The following is a 20,982-nucleotide window of genomic DNA, read 5'->3' as shown; positions in this document are numbered from 1 at the left end:
TTGATTAACTTTTTTCCTTTTCCTTCTTGCAGTGCCAAAACCTGCACGATTCCGAACATTTGACCTGGTTGATAGTGAATCATGTTCAAGACCTTATTGACCTCTCTCACGAGCCTCCCGTGCAAGACTTCATTAGTGCCATTCACAGGAATTCAGCTGCCAGTGGACTTTTCATCCAGGCCATTCAGTCACGGTGTGAGAACTTCACAGCTGTAAGCTCTCTGGAGGTCAAAGTTCTTGACTAACACGCGTTCTGACTTTATGAACAGATAATTTGTGTTAAACTGTTGATAACTAAAGGGGAGCAGTGGAATTCAAGCAATGTGGGAAATGGTGACTACGTTTTCAGTCCCTTTGGGATCACTCAGTACAAATGCCTCAGGGCCCTTCTGCAGAAATGTAGGCAGACAGCAGTGGCAGGTTCCCAACTGGGGAGTTCTGTCCTTCTCCAGAGTTTTCCATTCATATTTCTGTGGCCTTTATCTCCCTCAGTCTTTCACTGTCTCTCCCTTTTGCTTTTACATACTCTGTGCTTGTGGTTGTGCATTGTTCTTACAGGTTCCAGGATGAAGTGTTCCTTTGTACCCTTGGACAAGGCAAGATTTGCCAGTGAGCTCTTGTGTGTACACTCCATGTACACTGTGTAAAGAGGTGACCTGACTCCTTCAACAATTACAGTGCTGATGGAGCAGTTACATACTAAACTTGTCTGTGTATGAATTTTAGCCCCCCCAGCATAAGATTCTAAAAGATGATTGGCAGACTGACTAAGATGGCACAGTTAATCTTGGGGCAAAAAGAAATAAAGAGACCAGGTGTTATAGGCCCTGTATTTGAGGAGAGCATGTTTTACATGGCAATGAAAACTTCCACAATCAAGTTGCTGTTTGTGGGGACTGTGAACCTTTGAGTGTGGACCTTTGGGTGAAGTTTTACCTTAATAGCAGAGTCCAGCAATCCAAGACAACACAGGATGGCTTAAGGACATCTTTCATCCAGCAGCCCTGCCAGCTGAGTCTTGAAGGGACACTGTCCACTTGGGTCCCCACTCCAATGAAGGACCTCCAGCACAGTGGCAATGTGAAACGTTTAGCTGATTATTTGCGATGTCAGCCCGTGCTCTCAGTTCCATAGGACCAGTTCTGTCTTTTGCTCCCAAGGAAACTCCCTGTTGTTGTGATAGAGCCCCAAAGATCTAGAGTCACAAATCTAGGTGGAACTGCCTTCAAGCAGTGAACCTACGCAGTTCATTCGACATTTTAAAGTGGAGGGAAGAAAGAGCAGCAAGCCCATCCATTCCTGTCCCTCCCACACTAGCTTGGTGTAAGGGACTGTGATGTGCTCTAGCGTTTCTCCTAGTGGCTTCAAAATAGGTGCAGATCTTTAAAATGTTTCTACACAGATTCAGACACGAACAGTGCAATTCTATGCAGAGTTACTCCAGTCTAAGCCCATTGACTTCAATGGGCTTAAACTGGAGTAGCTCTTCTTAAGACTGCACTGAAAGACTAGTTTTCCACACAGTTGCCACCTAGGCTAAAAATATCTACAAAAGAGAAAAAATGTGTAAGTATCAGTTCCTAGAAGATCACTTCCCACATAGGCTGATTTCATTCACAAAGTAAAACCAAGAGACTTCTTCCCTCAGCACTTCCCTCACAGAATAACACTCACCTTACACACACACACACACAGGCCCAGTCTTCATCACAGACTGACAGACTAAACTCTCTAAACTCTCCCCAATCCTCCAGTCCACTCACTAAAACTTGCAGTTCACTCCGTTCCATAGGTACAGCTAATATTTTTATGTATTTATCTGTTTACTTATGTTATTTATAGTCTGCCCTTCTCACTGAGACCCTAGGTGGATTACACAGTGTAATTCAGTACAATCAAGAGCTGGGGCATTCAATAAACCATAAGGATATGGATTGCAGAAATCTGACAGAGCTGAAACAATGTTGAAACAAAACCAGCCATTTGGCAGGACATAATAAATGACAGTCAGTGCTCAGTAGGTTGGTCTACAGTCCCTTTATTGAAGCATCTCTTGGAACCATTTCCTTTCAGCACAGCCCTATTACTTGTGTAAGAAAGCCTTCCTGAATAATTTGGTTTTGCACAGTTTGTGGAAAGCCAGGAGAGGGGACTTTCCTGAACTCTTCATACAGGCTGTTCCATAAGGTGGGGACTACCACAGAGAATGTACAAGTACAAGAAGCTCTTGATTTTGCCTATTTGCAGAGTGTTCAAATGGGCGAAGTTGCCATGGCAGAGCATAGGGAGAGAAGTGTAAATATGAAATGCCAAGTCCATGAAGGGCTTTATGTGGTAGCCAAAACCTTGAATTGAGCCCGGTAACTGATAGGCAGCCAATAGAGTGGCTGCAGAATGGGAGTAATATGCATGCTTTGCCTAATTCCTGATAATAACCAAGCTGCATCATTCTGTACCAACTAGATTCTCCAAGTTAACTTTGAGGGGAGACTTATGTAGAGTGCATTATAGTAGTCAAGTCTGAGTGCTACCATTCCATGGATCCAGTTGGCCCAATCAGCCGTGTCAAGGTAGGAGGCCATCTTTCAGGCTAGATTGAGTTTGTGGAAGACCCTTTTTTGCAGCTGCATTAACTTCTCTAGCTGCTGTGCTGCATTCCGTATAATCCCCAGGTTCTTAACTGAGTCTGCAAGGGCCAACTGAATCCCATCAAAGTGGAGTCCGTGGTGTCCTTCAATATCTCTCCCTTCCCAACCACCATCACTTCTGTCTTGCCTGGGTCAAGTTTTAGTTTGTTTTCAATAGAGAGGTATAAAGCTGGAAGTCATCCACTTACTGATGACATCTAATTCCGTAGTTATGACTGATTTCTCCTAAAGGCTTTACATAAAGGTTAAATAACATGGGAGATAAGATTGTGCCTTGTGAAACCTCACGAGATAACTCCCACTCTGAAGATAGCTGGTCTCTAACAGCAACCTTTTGAGTCCATTCCATGAGGAATAATTTGAACCCATCCAAGTCACATCCACACTGGGCTCTCTCAAATTATTGATCACAATGAAGAACTGCTAGTTAACAGGAGCAAAGTTGTAGTCACCATTGCAAACTGGCAACTGGGATTTGTTAAGGGGTAAGCTTAAAGGATGCCAGCATTCCACCATACGTTAAAGGTAGTAGTTTTTGACAGTCGTTAAGTAGTTAATAAATGTGAGCTGGGCTCTTTTTAAAAAAAAGTGATGTTGGCCTTAATTATGATGATAAATGTGAAAGGGTCTCTCTGGTTGTCTAGTAGATATGTTTTTTATTGTAATCCGTTGTTTTGTATTTGTAACCTGTTCCGGTGATAAACTTTTGGCAGGACATAAATACGTCAAAGAAAGAATACGCTGGAGGTTTTTGGCAAATTTCCTTTTATGTCTGAAGAATTCTCGTGTGCATGCTGCTGACTTTATAGGCATAATCTTATAAGGATGGGAATTGTTTGCTCACCACTATTGCAAGCTTTGCTGCTTTGGGAGAATTTAGTATAAAGAAGAAAAGCTTTAAATATATTTATTTTTTCTCTGTCTAGCCAACTACAGTGAAGAAGACTTTACAATGCTTAGAAGGAATTCATCTCAGCCAGTCTGGTGCTGTGTTAATGTTTTATGTGGACAGGCTTCTATGCACTCCGTTCCGCGTACTGGCTCGCGTAGTTGACACTCTTGCTTGCCGACGAGTAGAAATGCTTTTAGCTCCAACGCTGCAGGTACAGAAATGTGTGCTAATGTTTCCAACACAGATATAATACTAAAAGGCAAATTAAAATCAGTTTAGATCATTGTGCATGTTCAATGGATTCTGAGAGTAAGACAGTTCACCCTTTCTCATCTGTATTGGAAGGTTTGTGTTAAGGCAGAAGTCTACTGGAAAGAAAGTCAGGATTAAAATGTTTTAAATAAATTAAATAAAGGCTGTTTAATTGTGGTAAATGATGTTACACCCACCCTTTTGGTCCTCATTTGCCTTGTGCCAAGGTTTGCCAAGAATCAAGCGGGTCTGACTGCTTAAAAACCTTTTCCTCCACACACACACACACACGCCCCTCCCTTTCTTTGTGGTTGCTACTACTGCTTCAGTAGTCAGCTGCCACTAAGAAGTGAATTTCATGTTTCCCTTTTATTTTTTTTTCTCGTGTGTGTGTGTGTGTTGGGATACACATGTGTTTGTGAGGGTGAGAAAGAGGCTTGAGAGGTTTCTGATCCTGCCCCACTTCCCCACTTGTGCTTGAATGACTTTGAAAGCTCATCCTTATGAGCTATGATGGGTAGTTTCCCTGGGTAAAAAAAGGTCCTACAGTCTACTACTGACAGGGGCAGTCTTTCTGACTTTGTGGCCCTCGACAAAATGGGGCTGTGACTGGCCTTTTCTTCCAGCTGAGGAAACCCACACCACCTCCTACAATTCTGGAGAACTAGGTTTGTTTTGAAATATGTACCTTTCCCTTAGTTGCTGATGTTCTTATGGTAGTGAGTGTAAGGCCTCTGGGGTCACTGCCGTGAAGTAAGTTCTGTGGTAAGAACTCAAAGATCACTGAAGCAGGGGGGTTATAACAAAAATAAATCTTCTTTGTTGATGTACATGCGGTTTTTAAAGAGCACAACAACAGCCCAAGTCTCCAGACGGCACCAGGAGAAGCCTGGCTGAGTCACTTAAACCTGAGCAAGTTGTGGCTTAAGGTTGTGATTTAAATCCCTTTTAATGCTTGTGGTAACTAACAGGCTTTCAGTGCTTAACCACACGCAGCATTCCACCCCCACCAGCCTGCCCTTTCCCAACAGGCAGTGTATGGAGGCTTTCATCACCAGAGGCAGGCCTCATGGTTGGGTTCTCTGTCCTGTCACAGAGTTAAAACATTCTGCCACGCTACCAGGCAAATCTACCCTTAATCCTGCCTGTTCTCTCCCTGATGTAGCCTAGAACTGAAATGCTGCTGCATTTCACTCCAACAGACCTCGGTGAGAGAGGCAGACTATAAATAAAATAATAACACTAATAGTAATGCTCCATCCCCCACTGCAGGGGATTGGATGCTGGGGCAGCCTTCCCATGGGCTCAAGGAGGAGACAGCTGAGTGGCAGTTATACCCCTCGGGAAGGCCAGCCTCCTGTCTGTCACTGGGGCCTTACAATCACTGCCTCCTCCCCCTATGGGAGTACTTCCCTCATCCTTTGTGAAGCAGATGGGAGCTGTCACCAGAAGCTGGTTGTCTGAGGCCTTGTTGAAGTGGGCACAAATGGCCTCCACTGAGCCAGCTGACCGAGCCCCAGATGGGGTGGATGAGAGTGGCTGTTGCTACAAGCCAGTTTGGTGTAGTGGTTAAAAGTGCCAGGACTCTAATCTGGAAAGCCGGGTTTGATTCCCCACTCCTCCGCTTGAAGCCAGCTGGGCGACCTTGGGTCAGTCACAGCTTTCTGGAGCTCCCTCAGCCCCACACACCTCACAGGGTGTTTTGTTGTGGGGATAATAATGACATACTATGTAAACTGGTCTGAGTCGGTGTTAAGTTGTCCTGAAGGGCAGTATGTAGAACAAAAATGTTGTTGTTGTTGTTGTTGTTGTTGTTGTTAAGTGGGCATCCTTAGCCCTGGATGGGGTTTGTGTGAGTGTTGGTGGCAGGAGCCTGATGTCTCTTCCCCCCTCCCCCCCCTGTTGGCGATTATCCCCCTCAGGCATGGGGCCCAGGGCAGTTGCCCCTTCTGCCCATTGGCTAAGACCTCTTCTTACTACTGAGTGACTAGTTAATAGGTTAATGGCTCAATGAAACCATACTTCATGATAGACAACTGATTTGCTGCTCACTCTGGCATATATTTTTACATACCCTTTAGCCCTTTGAATGACATAGAGACAGCTCTTTCTTGTCATGGAACTCCTTGGCAGACTGCACAGAAGTTGAACAAAGGGGTCAGGCAGGGCTCTCGCAACATTCAAATAAATAAAAGGATTCTAACATTTTCCCCTTCTACATAAGAAAGGCAAGGGCAATCTTGTGCAGTTTTACTCCACTTGATCAGTAGGCTTAAACTGGAGTAACTTGCATAGGGTTGCACTGTAAATTGTCTTAAGCTTAATGCAATCATAATCCTTAGCTGTAAACCATAATACAAACCCATGGCTTTAAATGGGTAAGTTAACCATGATTTGTATGAACTATAGTGTTACATCTGTGTTTTATATTAATGCACTTTCCTCACATTGCCCTTAGGGAATATGATTTAGCTTGTTAGTTAAACTCAGACTTTGCTGCACAGTTGAGATCTTAAAGTAAGCTTAAAGCTTAGTTCTAATAATCACAGCTCAGTATCAAGTCTGCCTTGTGTGCCTTACCATAATGTGGATTAAAATTTGCACCAGTTCATTCAGAAGTCATTGCAGATCTGTTGCCTTTTTTGCTTTTGTACAGAACAGCATTGCTCAGTTACCAGTTGAAGAACTAGATAGGATTCAAGAATATCTTCAAAACAGTGGACTAGCACAAAGGTAACATATTAATGACTGTGTGCTCCTCTAATACAATATGGAACAGTGCTTTAAAATGTGGCATTTTGTTTCAGCTCCATTCATAAATAATGATAAAATAACTGCTTTATCAGAGAAGTCCAGTTATAGGAGTTCTTTTTCTCCTTTTAGTGGGTCTGTTTAAATCAGTTCTTTGCCCAAACAGCTGGGACAGTTCAGTTCCTTGCTCTTCCTTCTTCATGCTAAGCATAAGACTGCAGTCTTATTGATGTGATATTTAAGTACATTGACATGACAGGTACATCCTAGTAAGAACGCACAAGATTTGAGTCCAGTAGCGCCTTGTTCACAAGATCAGCCTTCTTGATTTACTTTGGGGCCAGGTCTGTGCAGCCTACAACGTTAGAGCCAAATGTACTACTAAAGATGGCTCTTTAAGGAAGAAAATGAAATTGTTACGTTAAAGCGTATTGGTATGGTAGATGAGTATGCTAGAATGCCCAATATCTGAAGGGAATGGCAAGAACTAAAGATGATGTACAGAAACAGAAATGATAGAGGTAAAGAATTGCCTGTGATCCATGTTTAGATTTATGCCAGAACACTAAAACAATTGTGCATGGTGCTCCTCTGTGTATTTGTGTGTGTTTATAATATATAATTTGCATATATTATATAATACAATAATATATTTATATATAATTTGAAAGACCTTGTATGTGCCATAACAACCAGTGGCCCATAACAACCAATGTTTGGGCTATATAAACTTTATGGATTATTAATCAAGATATCAATTATCAATAATGCTTAGATTGTCGTCGTCCTTCTGTGCAGCCCCACATTGGGACTGCGCAGGCGCAGGCCGGCCGCGGAAAGGATTCTTTTAGCTTCTAGAAATGTGACGGGGACGCTCGGGTCCAGCGCGCATGCGCGCTGGTGTTCCCGCCAATTTTGAACATACAAATACCCGAACGTCCCCGTCATTCCCTCAGTTCCTTTTTCGCCGCCGTTCGAAAAGGTTCTTGTCTAGCACTCGTCTCTTCGGAGTTTTTTCTTCTGACTTGGTGTTTTCTTGATCCATCTGTGGGAATCGCCATCGGAATGTTGCAGACCTCTCTTTTCAAGAAATGCCAGCAGTGTGGCACAAAGATGACCCACTCTGATGGTCATGACCTGTGCCTTATCTGTTTGGGCGAGGGGCATGTTGTGGAGCGCTGTAAGTTTTGTCTGGCCTTCACCCCGAAGGCGAGAAACGATCGCAAGGCCAGGCTTCGGGCCTTTCTCTGGGATGCGAACCTTCTCCCCCCCAAGCCGTCTGGCTCGTCCGGGAGCAAGCCCGGCTCCGCCGCTCCTTCGCCGGCTCCATCCCGTAAGTCGCCGGAACCGCTCCCTTCGGAACCGACGGGACCGTCCATTCCGGGGGACCCGACTGGCTCCGGTTCCGTGCGTGGGCCGTCCAGTCGGAAATCAAAAAAGCGCACCTCATCAAAACCTTTGGCCACCGAGGCTTCTTCGGAGCCCCCGCCTAAGAAGGCAAAGGCCAAGTCCAAATCCAAAGGCCGTGCTTTATCGCCAGCCCCAACTTCATTGGCCGGTTCGCCTTCCAGGCCTGGCCCTCCTGATGTAGACGTGAGAGGTCTCCGCACCCCGTTGCCTCCGCGTACGCCTCCTCCAGAGATTCCGGACGACTACGAGTCGTTTCCTTGTTTTCCGGAACCGTTTCAGGAGTTTGAACGCTCCCTGCCATCCGCTCCGGTTCCGTCCGAGGTCTCCGTTCCGGCACAGCCCGTCTCCTCGGTTCCAGCGCCGTTTTACCGATCCGCCCCGATGCCTGCTCCTCTACCTCCTTGGCAGCCTGTCCCGGGCTTTGGGAACGTAGCGTCCTGGCAAGATTTTGTGGCTTGGGTCCAGCAGTCCACCCCCTTCCTGCCTGGTCCATCAGCGCCCTTGACCACGGTTCCGGCACCGCCGACCCTGCCTCTTGCTCCGCCTGCAGCTCGGCCGCATCGACATCCTCCGGCTCCCGAGCCCTGTTCCTCGGTTCCGGCGGAACGCCCTTCGGTTCCGACGCAGACCCCGGCTGCGTTCTCCGACTCCGAGGATGAGGAGGGCCTGGCGTCTCCTTCCGAGTACTCTTCGGACGCAGCCTCCGACCCTTCTCCTGATGACACGGTGGGGGAGCTCCGTTCATCGTCCCCTAACGACGATTACAGAGTATTCGCGGAGCAGATGGTTAGGATGGCCGCAGCACTGGAGATCGATGTCGCCTCCACGACCTCCAAACCCAAGAGCAAGCTGCTGGAGGCGTTGTACTCTGGGTCTCCTGCCTCGGTGGCGTTCCCTCCAGTTGAGGACCTCGTCGACAATGCCTTGGCGCTCTGGCAGACCCCTGCTTCCGTGCCGCCTACGGCTAAGAAGATCGAGAAATATTATCGGCTGAAGCAGGAGGACTGCCCATACCTCTTTGCCCATCCGAAGCCTTCTTCCATCGTGGCCGAGGAAGGTCAAGCACGGTTCCGACGCGGTTCCTCTTCGGCTCCGTCGGATCGGGAGGGCAGAAAGCTGGATGGCATTGGTCGGAAAATGTATTCCTCGGCTTCCCTGGGGTTCCGTATCGCCAATTTCCAAACGATAATGGGCTCCTACAATCTCTTCTTGTGGAAGAGACTGTCCTCCTACCTCTCTGACCTTCCTGCCGATCGCCGTAACTTAGTTAAGGCTCTCCAGGCTGAGGCTCTACGGTTGTCTAAACAACAGATGACAGCTGGCAAGGATGCCGCCGACTCTGCGGCACGGGCAATGGCATCTGCGGTGCTCTTGCGTCGACACGCCTGGCTCCGGTCTACGGCCCTGCCTCTAGAGAAGAAGGCCAAGGTGGAGGATTTCCCGTTTGAAGGTCCTCAGCTCTTCTCTGAGAAAACGGATGAGTCCCTTTCCCTTATGAAGAAGAACCAGCAGACGGCCAAGTCCCTCGGAGTTGCGCCTTCGGCTCCGCAGTCGGGTCCGAGATATCGGTATGGCAGGTTCCGGCCCTACCAGTCCCCCTACCAGCAGTACCAACAGCGCCAGGGGCGGTTCTTCTCCAGCCAATCCTATGACCACCGTTCCTATTCTGGCCATCAGCGCAATTCTTCGAGGCGCTCCGGCCGGTCCAAGGGACGTCAGCAGCCTCCTTCGCCCAAGCCCTCGTCCTCCGCACAGAAACCCACGGTCTTCTGACTGGGCCTGGACGCTCCCCGGTTTGCCTCCAAGGACACAGTTGTTCTTCAGTTCCTGGACAGGCTTCGGCCTTTTTTGCCCCGTTGGCAACTTATTACCACTGATTCCTGGGTTCTCTCTATTGTGGCCCGTGGTTATAAGTTATCGTTTACCACTGCACCCCCTCTTTCGCACCCCCCTCGTTCTACTTCCTGTTGTAATGTTGTTTTACAAAATAATGTTTTGGAGTTGGTGAACAAAGGTGCTGTCCGGGTGGTTGATGTCTCTACTTCCCCTTGGGGGTTTTACTCCAGATACTTTCTTGTGGATAAGAAGGATGGGGGGTCTCGGCCCATTTTGGACCTGCGAGGCCTTAATGATTACTTGATCGTGGAAAAGTTTAGGATGCTGACCCTATCACGAGTCGTGGAGCTCTTGGAAGTGGGCGTCTGGATGGCCATTTTAGATCTGAAAGACGCTTACTTCCACATTTCCATCTTTGAGGGCCACAGGAAATACCTTCGTTTTTCATGTGGTGGCGCCGTTTATGAATACACGGCCTTGCCCTTTGGCCTGGCCTTGGCGCCCAGGGTCTTCACTAAATGTATGGCTACCGTGGTGGCATATTTGAGGTCCAATGGCTGTTTTGTCTACCTGTATTTAGATGACTGGCTCCTGGTGGGTCCCTCCGCTGACTCCCTCCAAGACTCCATCGCCCTCACCTTATCCGTGCTGGACGGGCTGGGGTTGGTTGTTAATTGGGGAAAGTCTGTTTTGTCCCCGGGTACAACCATTAGGTTCATTGGGGTCCACTTCGACTCTCTGCCAGGCCGGGCTTATCTACCCCCAGACCGCTTGCTCAGGCTCTCCTCCCTGGCCCGTCATTTCCTACATAACAGGTTCCAAACTGCCCTCCTGATTCAGACATTGTTGTCCTCATGGCATCTTCCACAGGGGTGGTATTTTTTGCACGCCTCCGCATGAGGCCTCTGCAAAACTGGTTTGTTCGTGCTTTCAACCCCCTCACTATGAGCCAAAATCAACGCTTCTCCATCCCTAGGGTGATACAGCGGTCTTTGGTGTGGTGGACTGTCCCTCAGAACTTGTCCGGGGGTTGTCCTTTTGGTCCCTTCCTGCCAGAGGTTACCATCTTTACGGACGCTTCCAATCTCGGCTGGGGAGGGCGTTGTGGGCAACTGTCAGCACAAGGTGTTTGGTCCTCGCTTGAGGTGAACATGCACATTAACCTCTTGGAGCTTAGAGCGATCCGTTACTCCCTTGCTTCTTTTACAGATGTCGTTCGGAACAAGAGGGTGCAGGTCCTGTCGGACAATACCACGGCCTGTTACTACCTGAACAAGCAGGGAGGGACGGTTTCGCTCAAGCTCTGCAGGGAAGCAACTACGCTCTGGAACTGGGCTGTCACCAACAACGTTCTGCCCAAGGCCGTTCATATTGCCGGGGAAAGCAACACAGCAGCAGACACGCTAAGCAGGGTGTTTTTGCCCCAACACGAGTGGTCCCTCAACAGGGCTTACCTCCGCGTAGTTTTCCGGATGTGGGGCACTCCGTTCATCGACCTCTTTGCCACAGCCCACAACAAACAGGCTCCCCTGTTCTGCTCCCGGGCTGGGATTGGCCATCGTTCACTGGGGGATGCCTTCCAGATACCCTGGTCTCCGGGGCTCTTTTATGCCTTCCCTCCCTTCCCGCTCCTTCACAAGGTTCTCTCCAGGGTCGGAGCCTTCCGAGCCCATTGTATCCTGATTGCCCCTCGGTGGCCTCGCCAAGATTGGTTCCCCCTTTTACTCTCCCTGTCACGGGGGCGATGCCTCCCTCTGCCACACGCCCCGGACCTATTAATCAGGGACGGGGTATGGCATCACGATGTGGCAGTGCTGAATCTGACTGCCTGGCTCCTGGGCACCCCGGAGTAAACCTCTCTTCTAGGGTGCTTGGGGTGATCTTGAATGCCTGTAAACCATCTACCAGGTTGTCCTATCAGAGAAAGTGGTTACGTTTTTCCAGATGGTTAGCCCCCAAAGGGGTTTCTCCTTTTAGTTGTCCGCTTCCTGTCATTCTGGACTACCTCCTGGACCTCTGCTCTCAAGGCCTTGCATTTTCCAGTATTAAAGTGCACATGGCTGCCATCTCTGCCTTCCACGAGCAGATTGATGGGAAGACCGTTTTTACTCATTGGCTGTCCAAACAGTTCCTGAAAGGTCTATTAAAGTCCTTTCCTCCTAGGGCCCATCCTACTCCGCAATGGAGCCTGTCCCTGGTGCTCTCACGTTTGATGCTCACTCCTTTTGAGCCCCTGTCTACCTGTCCCTTGCCTCTGCTCACGCAGAAGGTAGCCTTTCTGGTGGCAATCACGTCCTCTAGACGGGTGGGGGAGCTGTCTGCTTTGAGGTGTGATCCCCCCTTCCTGCAATTTTTCCCCGGTACGGTCATGCTCCACACTAGCATGCAGTTCCTGCCCAAGGTGGTCTCAAAATTTCATCTGCAACAGAAGGTGGTCCTCCTTTCCTTTTTTCCGAATCCCTCATCTCCAGGGGAACGTGCGCTGCACACGTTGGATATAAAACGTGCTTTGTTGTTTTATTTGCATCGCACCAAATGTTTCAGGAAGTCTCCTGCCCTGTTTTTGTGTTACTCTGGCCCTTGCAAGGGCTCACCCGCTTCTGCCCAGTCCATCTCTCGCTGGATTGTGTCTACAATTAAACTTTGTTATCAACACTCTGGAGTCCGATGCCCTCTGTTGGTCACTGCTCACTCTACTCGAGCACAAGCTGCCTCTGCTGCCTTCCTGCAAGGAGTGCCGCTCTGGGACGTCTGCCAAGCTGCAACGTGGTCCACTGCGGACACTTTCATCAAACATTATTCTGTGGACGTGGATGCACGCCGTGATTCAGCAGTTGGCACGGCTGTCCTGCATTCTTTATTCAAGTAGGCACTCACGCCCGCCCCCATTGGTGAGATGCTAGTTATTCTCCCAATGTGGGGCTGCACAGAAGGACGACGACGATAAACAGGGTTTCTCACCTGTAACTGTTGATCGTCGAGTCTCTTCTGTGCAGACACACATTCCCTCCCACCTGCCCCGCTGTGAGTGCTTGGTTTACTCAACAGTTTCTCCGGCGGCTCAGGTGAACTGAGGGAATGATGGGGACGTTCGGGTATTTGTATGTTCAAAATTGGCGGGAACACCAGCGCGCATGCGCGCTGGACCCGAGCGTCCCCGTCACATTTCTAGAAGCTAAAAGAATCCTTTCTGCGGCTGGCCTGCGCCTGCGCAGTCCCAATGTGTGTCTGCACAGAAGAGACTCGACGATCAACAGTTACAGGTGAGAAACCCTGTTTTTACATATTTTCAGTGATACAAATAGGCTTTCACATACTGCCTCTTTGTTGATCTCTTGCTCAGAATTTTAACAAAGTTCAGATCTTTAATTTACAAAAGCATGTTAGTCCTTCCTCTGGGGATTACTCCTGCAGGTTCTGCCAAGGAAGGAAGAAAAAGCCCAGAATACTAACAACATTTCACAAGTTGTTCAGATACCATTGATTTCCTCCTGTTGCAGCAAATCTCTGATCACTTCCATATTGCTAAGCCCTTACTGTGATAAAACAGTTTTCCTTTTCTTTCAAGCTTCTTTGATCCAATGATCTTGAGCAGCGGATAAGGAGTCTTTATTTCTTTAAGGAAAATATGGTGGGGAGATACTTGGCCACAACCAACATAGGCTTTGGGTCTCTATCCACCAACAGATAGGGAACAGATAGAAACCTATTTGTTTCTATTGGTGAGGGGGGGAGAAATTTTAAAAGTGCTGATTTTATTAACGACTTTTAAGAATGAAGTACTTTTCAGATATCCCATACAAAACTATATAGGGTTTGTGGCAGATCTCAACATAACTAAAAAAAAAATAAAACAATTTTAAATGTTGTTAGATTATCATCGTGTCGCTAGTCCCCTGCCATTCTTATAGATAGCAGTAGAATAGAGATGGGCACAAACTGAAATACGAACCAAAGTTCATCACGAACCAGGCTGGTTCATCATAGCCCATTTCTGACGTATCGCCACGAACTTTAGGGCGGTTCGTTTGGTTCGTCACTGCAGACAGCCTGGTGCCAATCAGTTTCCTAGGTAACGGGTTGGGCTTTCTGCAGACCTTTTGCTGACCTGGAAGTGACGTTTTCACGAACCAAATGAGCCAGTTCGCGAACCGGGGCAGGTTTGTGAAAGTTCGTGGTTCGTGAAATGTGACGAACCACGAACCACATGGTTCAGTTTTTTCTAGTTCATGCCCATCTCTACAGTAGAATAATGTAACACTATTTTCACACCTGGAAAAGACTGAAGTATAAGGTTAGTAATTAGGGACAGAGTTTCTTGGCCCAGTTATCAAGTTGAGAAATAGGGGGACTTTTCTTCTGAGCAACATTCCAAAGAGATGGAGTAAACATGGAAATGCAGCAATTATTGTTTCTTGCACTGTAATATAGTAAGATGTGAGTCCTGTATATCACAGAATACCAGGGCTGATGTATGCAACTCTAAATCTGGACTCAAACAGAGCAAATTCATGCTTATTACGTTTTGAGAGCAATCTGAGTTACGTGAAAATGCTAGTCCATTCATAACTCTGTTTGTTATTGAGTATATTTTGACATTTCTTTTTTTGGGGAGTTTGTCTTTGTTATGGTCACATTATTCCTTGTAATGTCAAAATTGTTCTTTTTCTCTTTTGGAAATATTGCTAGAATGTGTGTCCTTGCACTAAATGAAAATGCACTTGGGCTTTCCTGGGCCACATCTCTATTCTGACTGAATTCTGTGCATGTTTCTAGACACCAAAGACTCTACTCGCTCTTGGATAGGTTTCGCCTCACAGTAGCCTCAGAAACAAGTAGCCCACCCCCCTGTGTAACTTCACACCCATTGGATGGAGAGAACCAGCCAGCCCTAGAAACAATAACTCCAGACAAAGTAAGCTTCTAGTGAGATTGTTTCCCATGAAACTGCATCTGTTACTGTTATGTGCAAGTTACTGTAGTTTTTATGTACAGATAATGCTTCTTGGTTAGGTTAGCTTAGTAAACAGATGAAACATTTCATGTATTTGCTGCCAATTTTAAAAAAGGCAACGCTTTTATAAAATTCTAGCTGAGGCAGTAGAATGCCCAGTGAACATCTACTGCAAACATACAAAAATGGTCTTCTATAAGCTGCTTCGTGTCCATGGCAGGCTCACAGTGGACATTGTCTGCCAGAAAGATGTAAAGCCAGCCTAATCCCTTGGTATGCAGTGACAAATAATATAGTTTAAACACTTTGCAATAATTATGGTTCCCTGACCTGTATAGCCCAGGTGAGCCTGATCTCGTCAGAGCTCAGAAGCTAAGCAGGATCAGCCTTGGTTAGTAACTGGAGGGGAGATCTCCAGCGAAGACCAGGGTTGCAGAGGCAGGCAATGGCAAACCACCTCTGTGAGTCTCTTGCCATGAAAACCCCACCAGGGGTCGCCATAAGTCAGCTAGGACTTGAGAGCTCTCTCCACCATCAATAATTATGGTAAATACTTTGTGATCGTGACCAATAAGTACAGTGGGCTGGTATGGCATGCAGTTTGGCAGGTCTCAGTCTGGCTTTGGAAGCACCATCAGCTGGTGCAGGATTGGTGCACTGGTCTGATACTCCATGCAGTGAAATAATTATAATAACTGCTTATATACTGCTCTTTTAGACAGTTTAGACTTTAGCAGACTCTGACTCTGCTGAAGTAAATATATGGGTGAGACCCTAAAAGGAAGATTCCCCCTGACGAAGCTGTATGCAAAACGTATAGGGGTGTACAATTATTAAAGATTCTTCCCTTTGCACCAACTGCCCTTTTTTCTTCATTTTGCCTTGGTGCAGCCCCCTTTTCCTCATTACTCTGAAGTAGTAGTAGTAGTAGTCAACTTGTTTGCCTCTTTAAAGCTAGGGTACTGGAGATTAAATATTGAGCCTCCATAAATAAAAGCAAGGGTTGGTCATTTAGCAGATAGCATGTATCACTGTTACAAGCAGATCAGCAAAGTCATATTAACTAAACTGGCTGAAAGGAAAATATATAATTATGCATGATCCAGAGGAGTTAGCCGTGATAGTCTGTAGTTGCAAAATAGTAGAGTCCAGTAGCATCTTTAAGACTAACCAATGTAGCATAAGCTTTCGAGAAACACAGCTCTGTTGAAGAGAGCTGTGTTTCTCAAAAGCTTATGTTACAATAAAGTTGGTTAGTCTTAAAGGTGCTACTGGACTCTTTACAATTACACATGAGACAAGGTGATTGGGGGAGGGGAGAGGAAGAATATGTCCAGTGAAGGGGTGGGTGGTATAACGTGTCTCTCTGTACATCTGTGATGTTTGGCTTGCAGAATGCATCAGTGGGATTAGGAGTCTTCATTTATAGGCTTAGAAGGTTTCATACAACTGGAGTCACTTCCCTGTCTTCAAAGCCATCTACCGCTGTAGCCAACAAACTATAAAATACATCATGGTCTACATGCATTTGTAGCACAAATTGAGCTTAAAGTGAACTTCTAAGTGCTAAGAAATGCCCTTAATGAAAATAAATTGAGTCAGAGCATGTATTGATGAGGGGAGAGTAAAGTTAAGAGGCTGTAATTATTTTAAATGGGGTTCCTCATGAAGTATAATGTCCATCAAACCACCTGTGCTTTAGAAGACTTTATTCTGCTTTTTTATGGTGGGTTTCCAGTAGAAATGTAAAGTCAGGGCATTCTGTCACCCGCATTTACAAGCCTTCTTGTACTTTAGTCAGGCTCTTAAACCATTATCAGAAGAAAGGGACTTACATTTAGTTGCAGACTTCTGCCCTGCAAAAAGAAAGAAATTCAGCAAGTACATAAAAGCAAACGAGGAGGGTGTAACTCTGGGGCCACAGTGGGTAGGCAGGGAATGTTCAGAAGAGAAAAAGAAAAGCCACCTCCACCCCCTTCCCAAAGCAGGCTGTTCAGAAGGTTATTGTCTAAAGAGCAGACTCTCAGATCATATACAGAAGTTTGTGACCACAGAAGTACTTGTTGCTTTCATTTAGCATCTGGGGGGGGGGGGGTCATCAGTTGCTGGATCTCCTAGAACCACTGGTATGGGTTTTGCGGGTGTGTGATCTGCCAGGGTCATAAGCTGACCCTGTAATTCAAGAATCTGAAGGCATTCTAAGGCTATGACATCCTCATTGGTTCCACGCTCGTTAGAGATCATTTTGGCATATGGAATACTCAGCCTTAAGACTGCAGTTTCTTTCAGTTTTCCTGTAGCTAGGGTAAAACTTGCTGAGGCAGAGGTTTTTGATTGGCTCACCTGTCTCTTATTTTTTCCTTTGGAGCAAATAGCATCAATTTACAATGTGGAAAGAATGTTTTTTTAAAAACACTGATTCCATCACAGAGCTCCAAAGTCTCATATAGTTTGACCCCAACTGTCTGGATTATGACCATTGTGTTGACCCCCTAAATAAAACATTAGACTGCTTTTGTTATCTAGTCATAAGTTGGGCTAAGCTTTTCAAGCTGAAATACTTTTTAGGAGGCTTAGCTGAATGCAAATTAGTCTACCTGATTATCATTTATTGTACCCATATATTAATTGCAATTGCGATTGTTTTCTTTAAAGGACTGGTATGTTTCACTAGTGAGTTCACAGTGCTGCACAAAATCAGACTCCTGCCTACTGGAAGGTGCAGAATTAGTGAATCGGCTCCCTGAACCGGATCTCAGTTCTTTCATGACCCATAAGGTAAATAATTTCAATAGCATTCAAAGAAAGGGGAGCTTGCTTTAATGTACTTATCTGTCACGTTTTATTCTGCCCTTACTCCAAGGAGCTCAAGGCAGCATGCATGGCTCTCCCCTTCTCCGTTTTATCTTGATAATACCCTGTGAGATCGGTTAGTCTTTTAGAACGTGACTGGCCCAAGGTCACCCAGTGTGCTTCTCGGCAGAGTGTGGATGTATACTACCAATAAATGTTAGTCCTCCAGGTGCTACAAGAGCCTTTTGCACTCTCGGCTTCAGTAGGCTAATACAGCCACCCATCTGGATTCTTATCAGTGTTTCTTTTGTCATTTGTTTTCTCAGGACTTCAATATAAGCCTTCTAGCTTCATGTCTAAGCCTCGGCATGCGGGAACTCTCCAGGGATCAGAAGAACCTTTTTGAAACAACCCGTAGGGTAACTCTTGATCATGTGACTGCTACAGTACAAAAACTTCCCATCAGTCATCAAGTCTTTCAGCCATTACAGCCAATTGAAACATCAGTGTACTGGAACAAGCTGAGTGATATATTTGGTAATAGAAGTTAAAACTGTCATGCAATTACGTTGTAGTGCTGTCTGGTGAATTTCCACAGTGACTTCTTTACCCAATAATCCATTATTCAATGAATGTTTGCGCTCAGATTCATACGCTGTGTACAGTCAAGTTGCAATGATAGGTGGATTTGTTTTTCTAACAGGATACCTGTAGAGGGAAACGATGCCAGGTATGTGTAAGTAAAGGAATCTGAATAAAATGAGGCTTCTGCTTGTTCACTTTCAATTACCGGTCTGGGCATGAGCAGTCATGTTAATGAACACATTGATCCCCTCTACTTAACAGAGGACTTACTTTCTACTTAACTCAGAAAAGGGAGTTCCTATCCCCTCTGCACAAAGTGGCCTTGCCTTCACAGAAAGTAGTGCCATGTTCTCATGAGTAGATAAGGGGAATCAATTGTGTTTGTGCCTTCTTAACATATCTTCTCTGAAGATTGCTGGAAGTTAACCTTTTGCTGAGTGTTTGCCTGTTTCTAGTTATGTTTGTTTCCCTGTGTGGAAAAGTGGGAGACTTCTAAGCTGGCTGTGTTGTCCTAATGACTCCCATTATTGTCCTAGCTATCTGGAAGTATCAGTTGCTGTCTGTCTACTACTGCAGATCAAAAATCCCTCCTTGTGTCAAGAGCAAGGGGGAAGAGCATAGCAAAAGACATGTGTAATTCATGGCAATTTAGGCAACATCTTTATGGTTCCCAAAAGGACAGGGAAACTTGACTTGGCTTCATAATATAAACCCAGGTTTAGTCTCCATGACAAGCTTTCCAGTGAGAACCAGATATAGAAGGTTCCCAAGATACCGTTCAGTCCAGTCAGTTGGTCAAGGCAGGAACATCTCTGGCCTAGTCCTCCATGTCCACAGACCAATGTGTAATCGAGATTACAATATCCTGCAAGCAGTTGCAGATGCTAAAAATTCCCTTCCTGGCTTCCATGACTGCAGTCAGGTTGCGAATGTAAGCAAATCCTCCCCATCAGGTTATCCAAATGAGACATCTTTGGGCGCATCCTAAACTTTGGGTGCATCATGAACTTAGATTCTGGCAACTTCAGAGAACAAGGAGATACCTATGCGGAGGGAACCTATCCCAACCCAAGATGGACTTAATGAAGCAATTGTAAATTGCATCCCTACGTAATCACAGCATCAGATAAGAATTAAGGAAATGCTTGGAGTTGTAAAAACTAATGAAGTACTAGATAGATCACCTTATAACAAAGTTTTGCAAGACCTGAGTGAGGTATGGAAATGAGTCATAACATGCAGCTTTCTTATTGAAGTCTGACAAGCTATCTTCATCAGAATTAGTGGTAAGATTAAATATAAGGGAAGACAGGTACAGATATGCACTGCAACCAATCAAAATGTTAATGGATTACTAATCTCAAACCCAGACACAAAGTATAGTGTTCTCGGATGAAAGTAAGTTCTTAGTTTAACTTTATTGGCTGCTTAATACAGGCTGTTCTAAACAGCTTCAGACGTAAAACCTAGTTCCTCAATATGTTTAGTATGATATTTAAAAATAAATTGACAAAAGTCACTTTAGTGTCATTGTTATCAGAACTGTTAGAAGGGGTTAGTCTCCGTAAAAATGCAGACAATAAAGTAAATAAATAGAGAATGTCTTCTTAATGTTTGTGTGGAGTTAAGTGGGGGTTGACATTGAAGGTGCTAATTTCGAGTTCACTTATAAAACATTTGTTTTTACTTTGACATTTCTTTATTCTATAGGTGACACAGTGCTTTATCAGTCTACAATGGTCCTGTCTCGTGCTTTAAGTCAATATCTGGTGTTACTTTGTAAACTGCCAACCTCTCTCCGCATTCCACATGACAAAGAGAGTGACATTCTGAAGTTTGTTGTAATGTCTGTAGAGGTAAGAACATGTATAGCTAACAGTATGTTTCTTTTTAATCCCTGTCTTTTGTCGTCTTACCCTTAGTTGTGTGTGTGTTAATGTGCCAGCAAGTTGCCTCCGACCTCTGATGACCCTGTGAATGAAAGACTTCCAAAATGTCCTATCATTAACAGACTTGCTCAGATCCTACAAACTGGAGGACATGGCTTCTTTTATTGAGTCAAGCCATCTCGTTTTGGGCCTTCCTCTTTTCCTGCTGCTTTCAACTTTTCCTAGGATTATTGACTTTTCCAGAGAATCTTGTTTTCTCATGATGTGACCAAAGTACAATAGCCTCAGTTTTGTCATTTTAGCATCTAGGGAGAATTCAGGCTTGATTTGATATAGTACCCATTTGTTTGTCTTTTTGGCTCTCCATGGTATCCTTAAAACTCTCCTCCAGCACCACATTTCAAATGAATCAATTTTCTTTCTATCAGCTTTCTTCATTGCAGTTTCCTCATTGTCAGCTTTAAAATTGTGTAATTCCTCAGCAGTCATTACTTTTATTTTCTTGACGTTCAGCTGTAATCCTGCTTTAACCTTCGTCAGTAGCCGTTTCAAGTCTGCACTATTTTCTGCCAGTAATGTGATGTCATCTGTGTATCTCAAATTGCTAATACTCCTTCCGCTAATTTTCGCTCCACCTTCCACCCTTAACTATACAAGATCAAAGAGAATGTTGGTGTCCTGGTCATGCTTGTGTTTTATTTAGTGCACTTCCATTGTGACTGCATGTCTGAAAGCCACTTGAAGTTATGCTGAAGGTTATGTGAGTAGGAGGATAGTTGCAAAACTCGCTCAGAAAATGAGTATGTGGATATATAATTTATTTAGAATAGTTAAATGCCCTTGGAATATTTTGGTTGACAATGTGTTGTTGCTTTCCAAATTAGGTGAGATAGAATGTGCTTATAACTACAAGGGGAAAATTGTTGTTATGATAGAAAGGCCTGTAGATAGCTCACTGGCCCTTAATTAACC

At 45.5% G+C, this 20,982-nt stretch overlaps 1 protein-coding gene across 2 annotated transcripts in view; it reads left to right on the top strand.

Moving 5' to 3' along the window:
* HTT (huntingtin) overlaps positions 1 to 20,982 on the top strand; it is a 138,000-nt gene that overhangs the window by 67,093 nt on the left and 49,925 nt on the right. For both annotated transcript variants that reach the window (XM_054999038.1, XM_054999037.1), the window contains 7 exons: positions 33 to 212; positions 3,575 to 3,751; positions 6,449 to 6,525; positions 14,566 to 14,704; positions 17,399 to 17,521; positions 17,863 to 18,073; positions 19,832 to 19,977. In XM_054999038.1, the coding sequence (XP_054855013.1) occupies positions 33 to 212; positions 3,575 to 3,751; positions 6,449 to 6,525; positions 14,566 to 14,704; positions 17,399 to 17,521; positions 17,863 to 18,073; positions 19,832 to 19,977 (1,053 nt within the window). The remainder of the gene's footprint in view (positions 1 to 32; positions 213 to 3,574; positions 3,752 to 6,448; positions 6,526 to 14,565; positions 14,705 to 17,398; positions 17,522 to 17,862; positions 18,074 to 19,831; positions 19,978 to 20,982) is intronic.

This window comes from Eublepharis macularius, chromosome 15, assembly GCF_028583425.1.
Source record: "Eublepharis macularius isolate TG4126 chromosome 15, MPM_Emac_v1.0, whole genome shotgun sequence".
NCBI classification, from domain to species: Eukaryota; Metazoa; Chordata; class Lepidosauria; order Squamata; family Eublepharidae; genus Eublepharis; species Eublepharis macularius.
The sequence above is the reverse complement of the archived record's forward strand: the minus strand, read 5'-3'. Positions and strand labels throughout refer to the sequence as shown.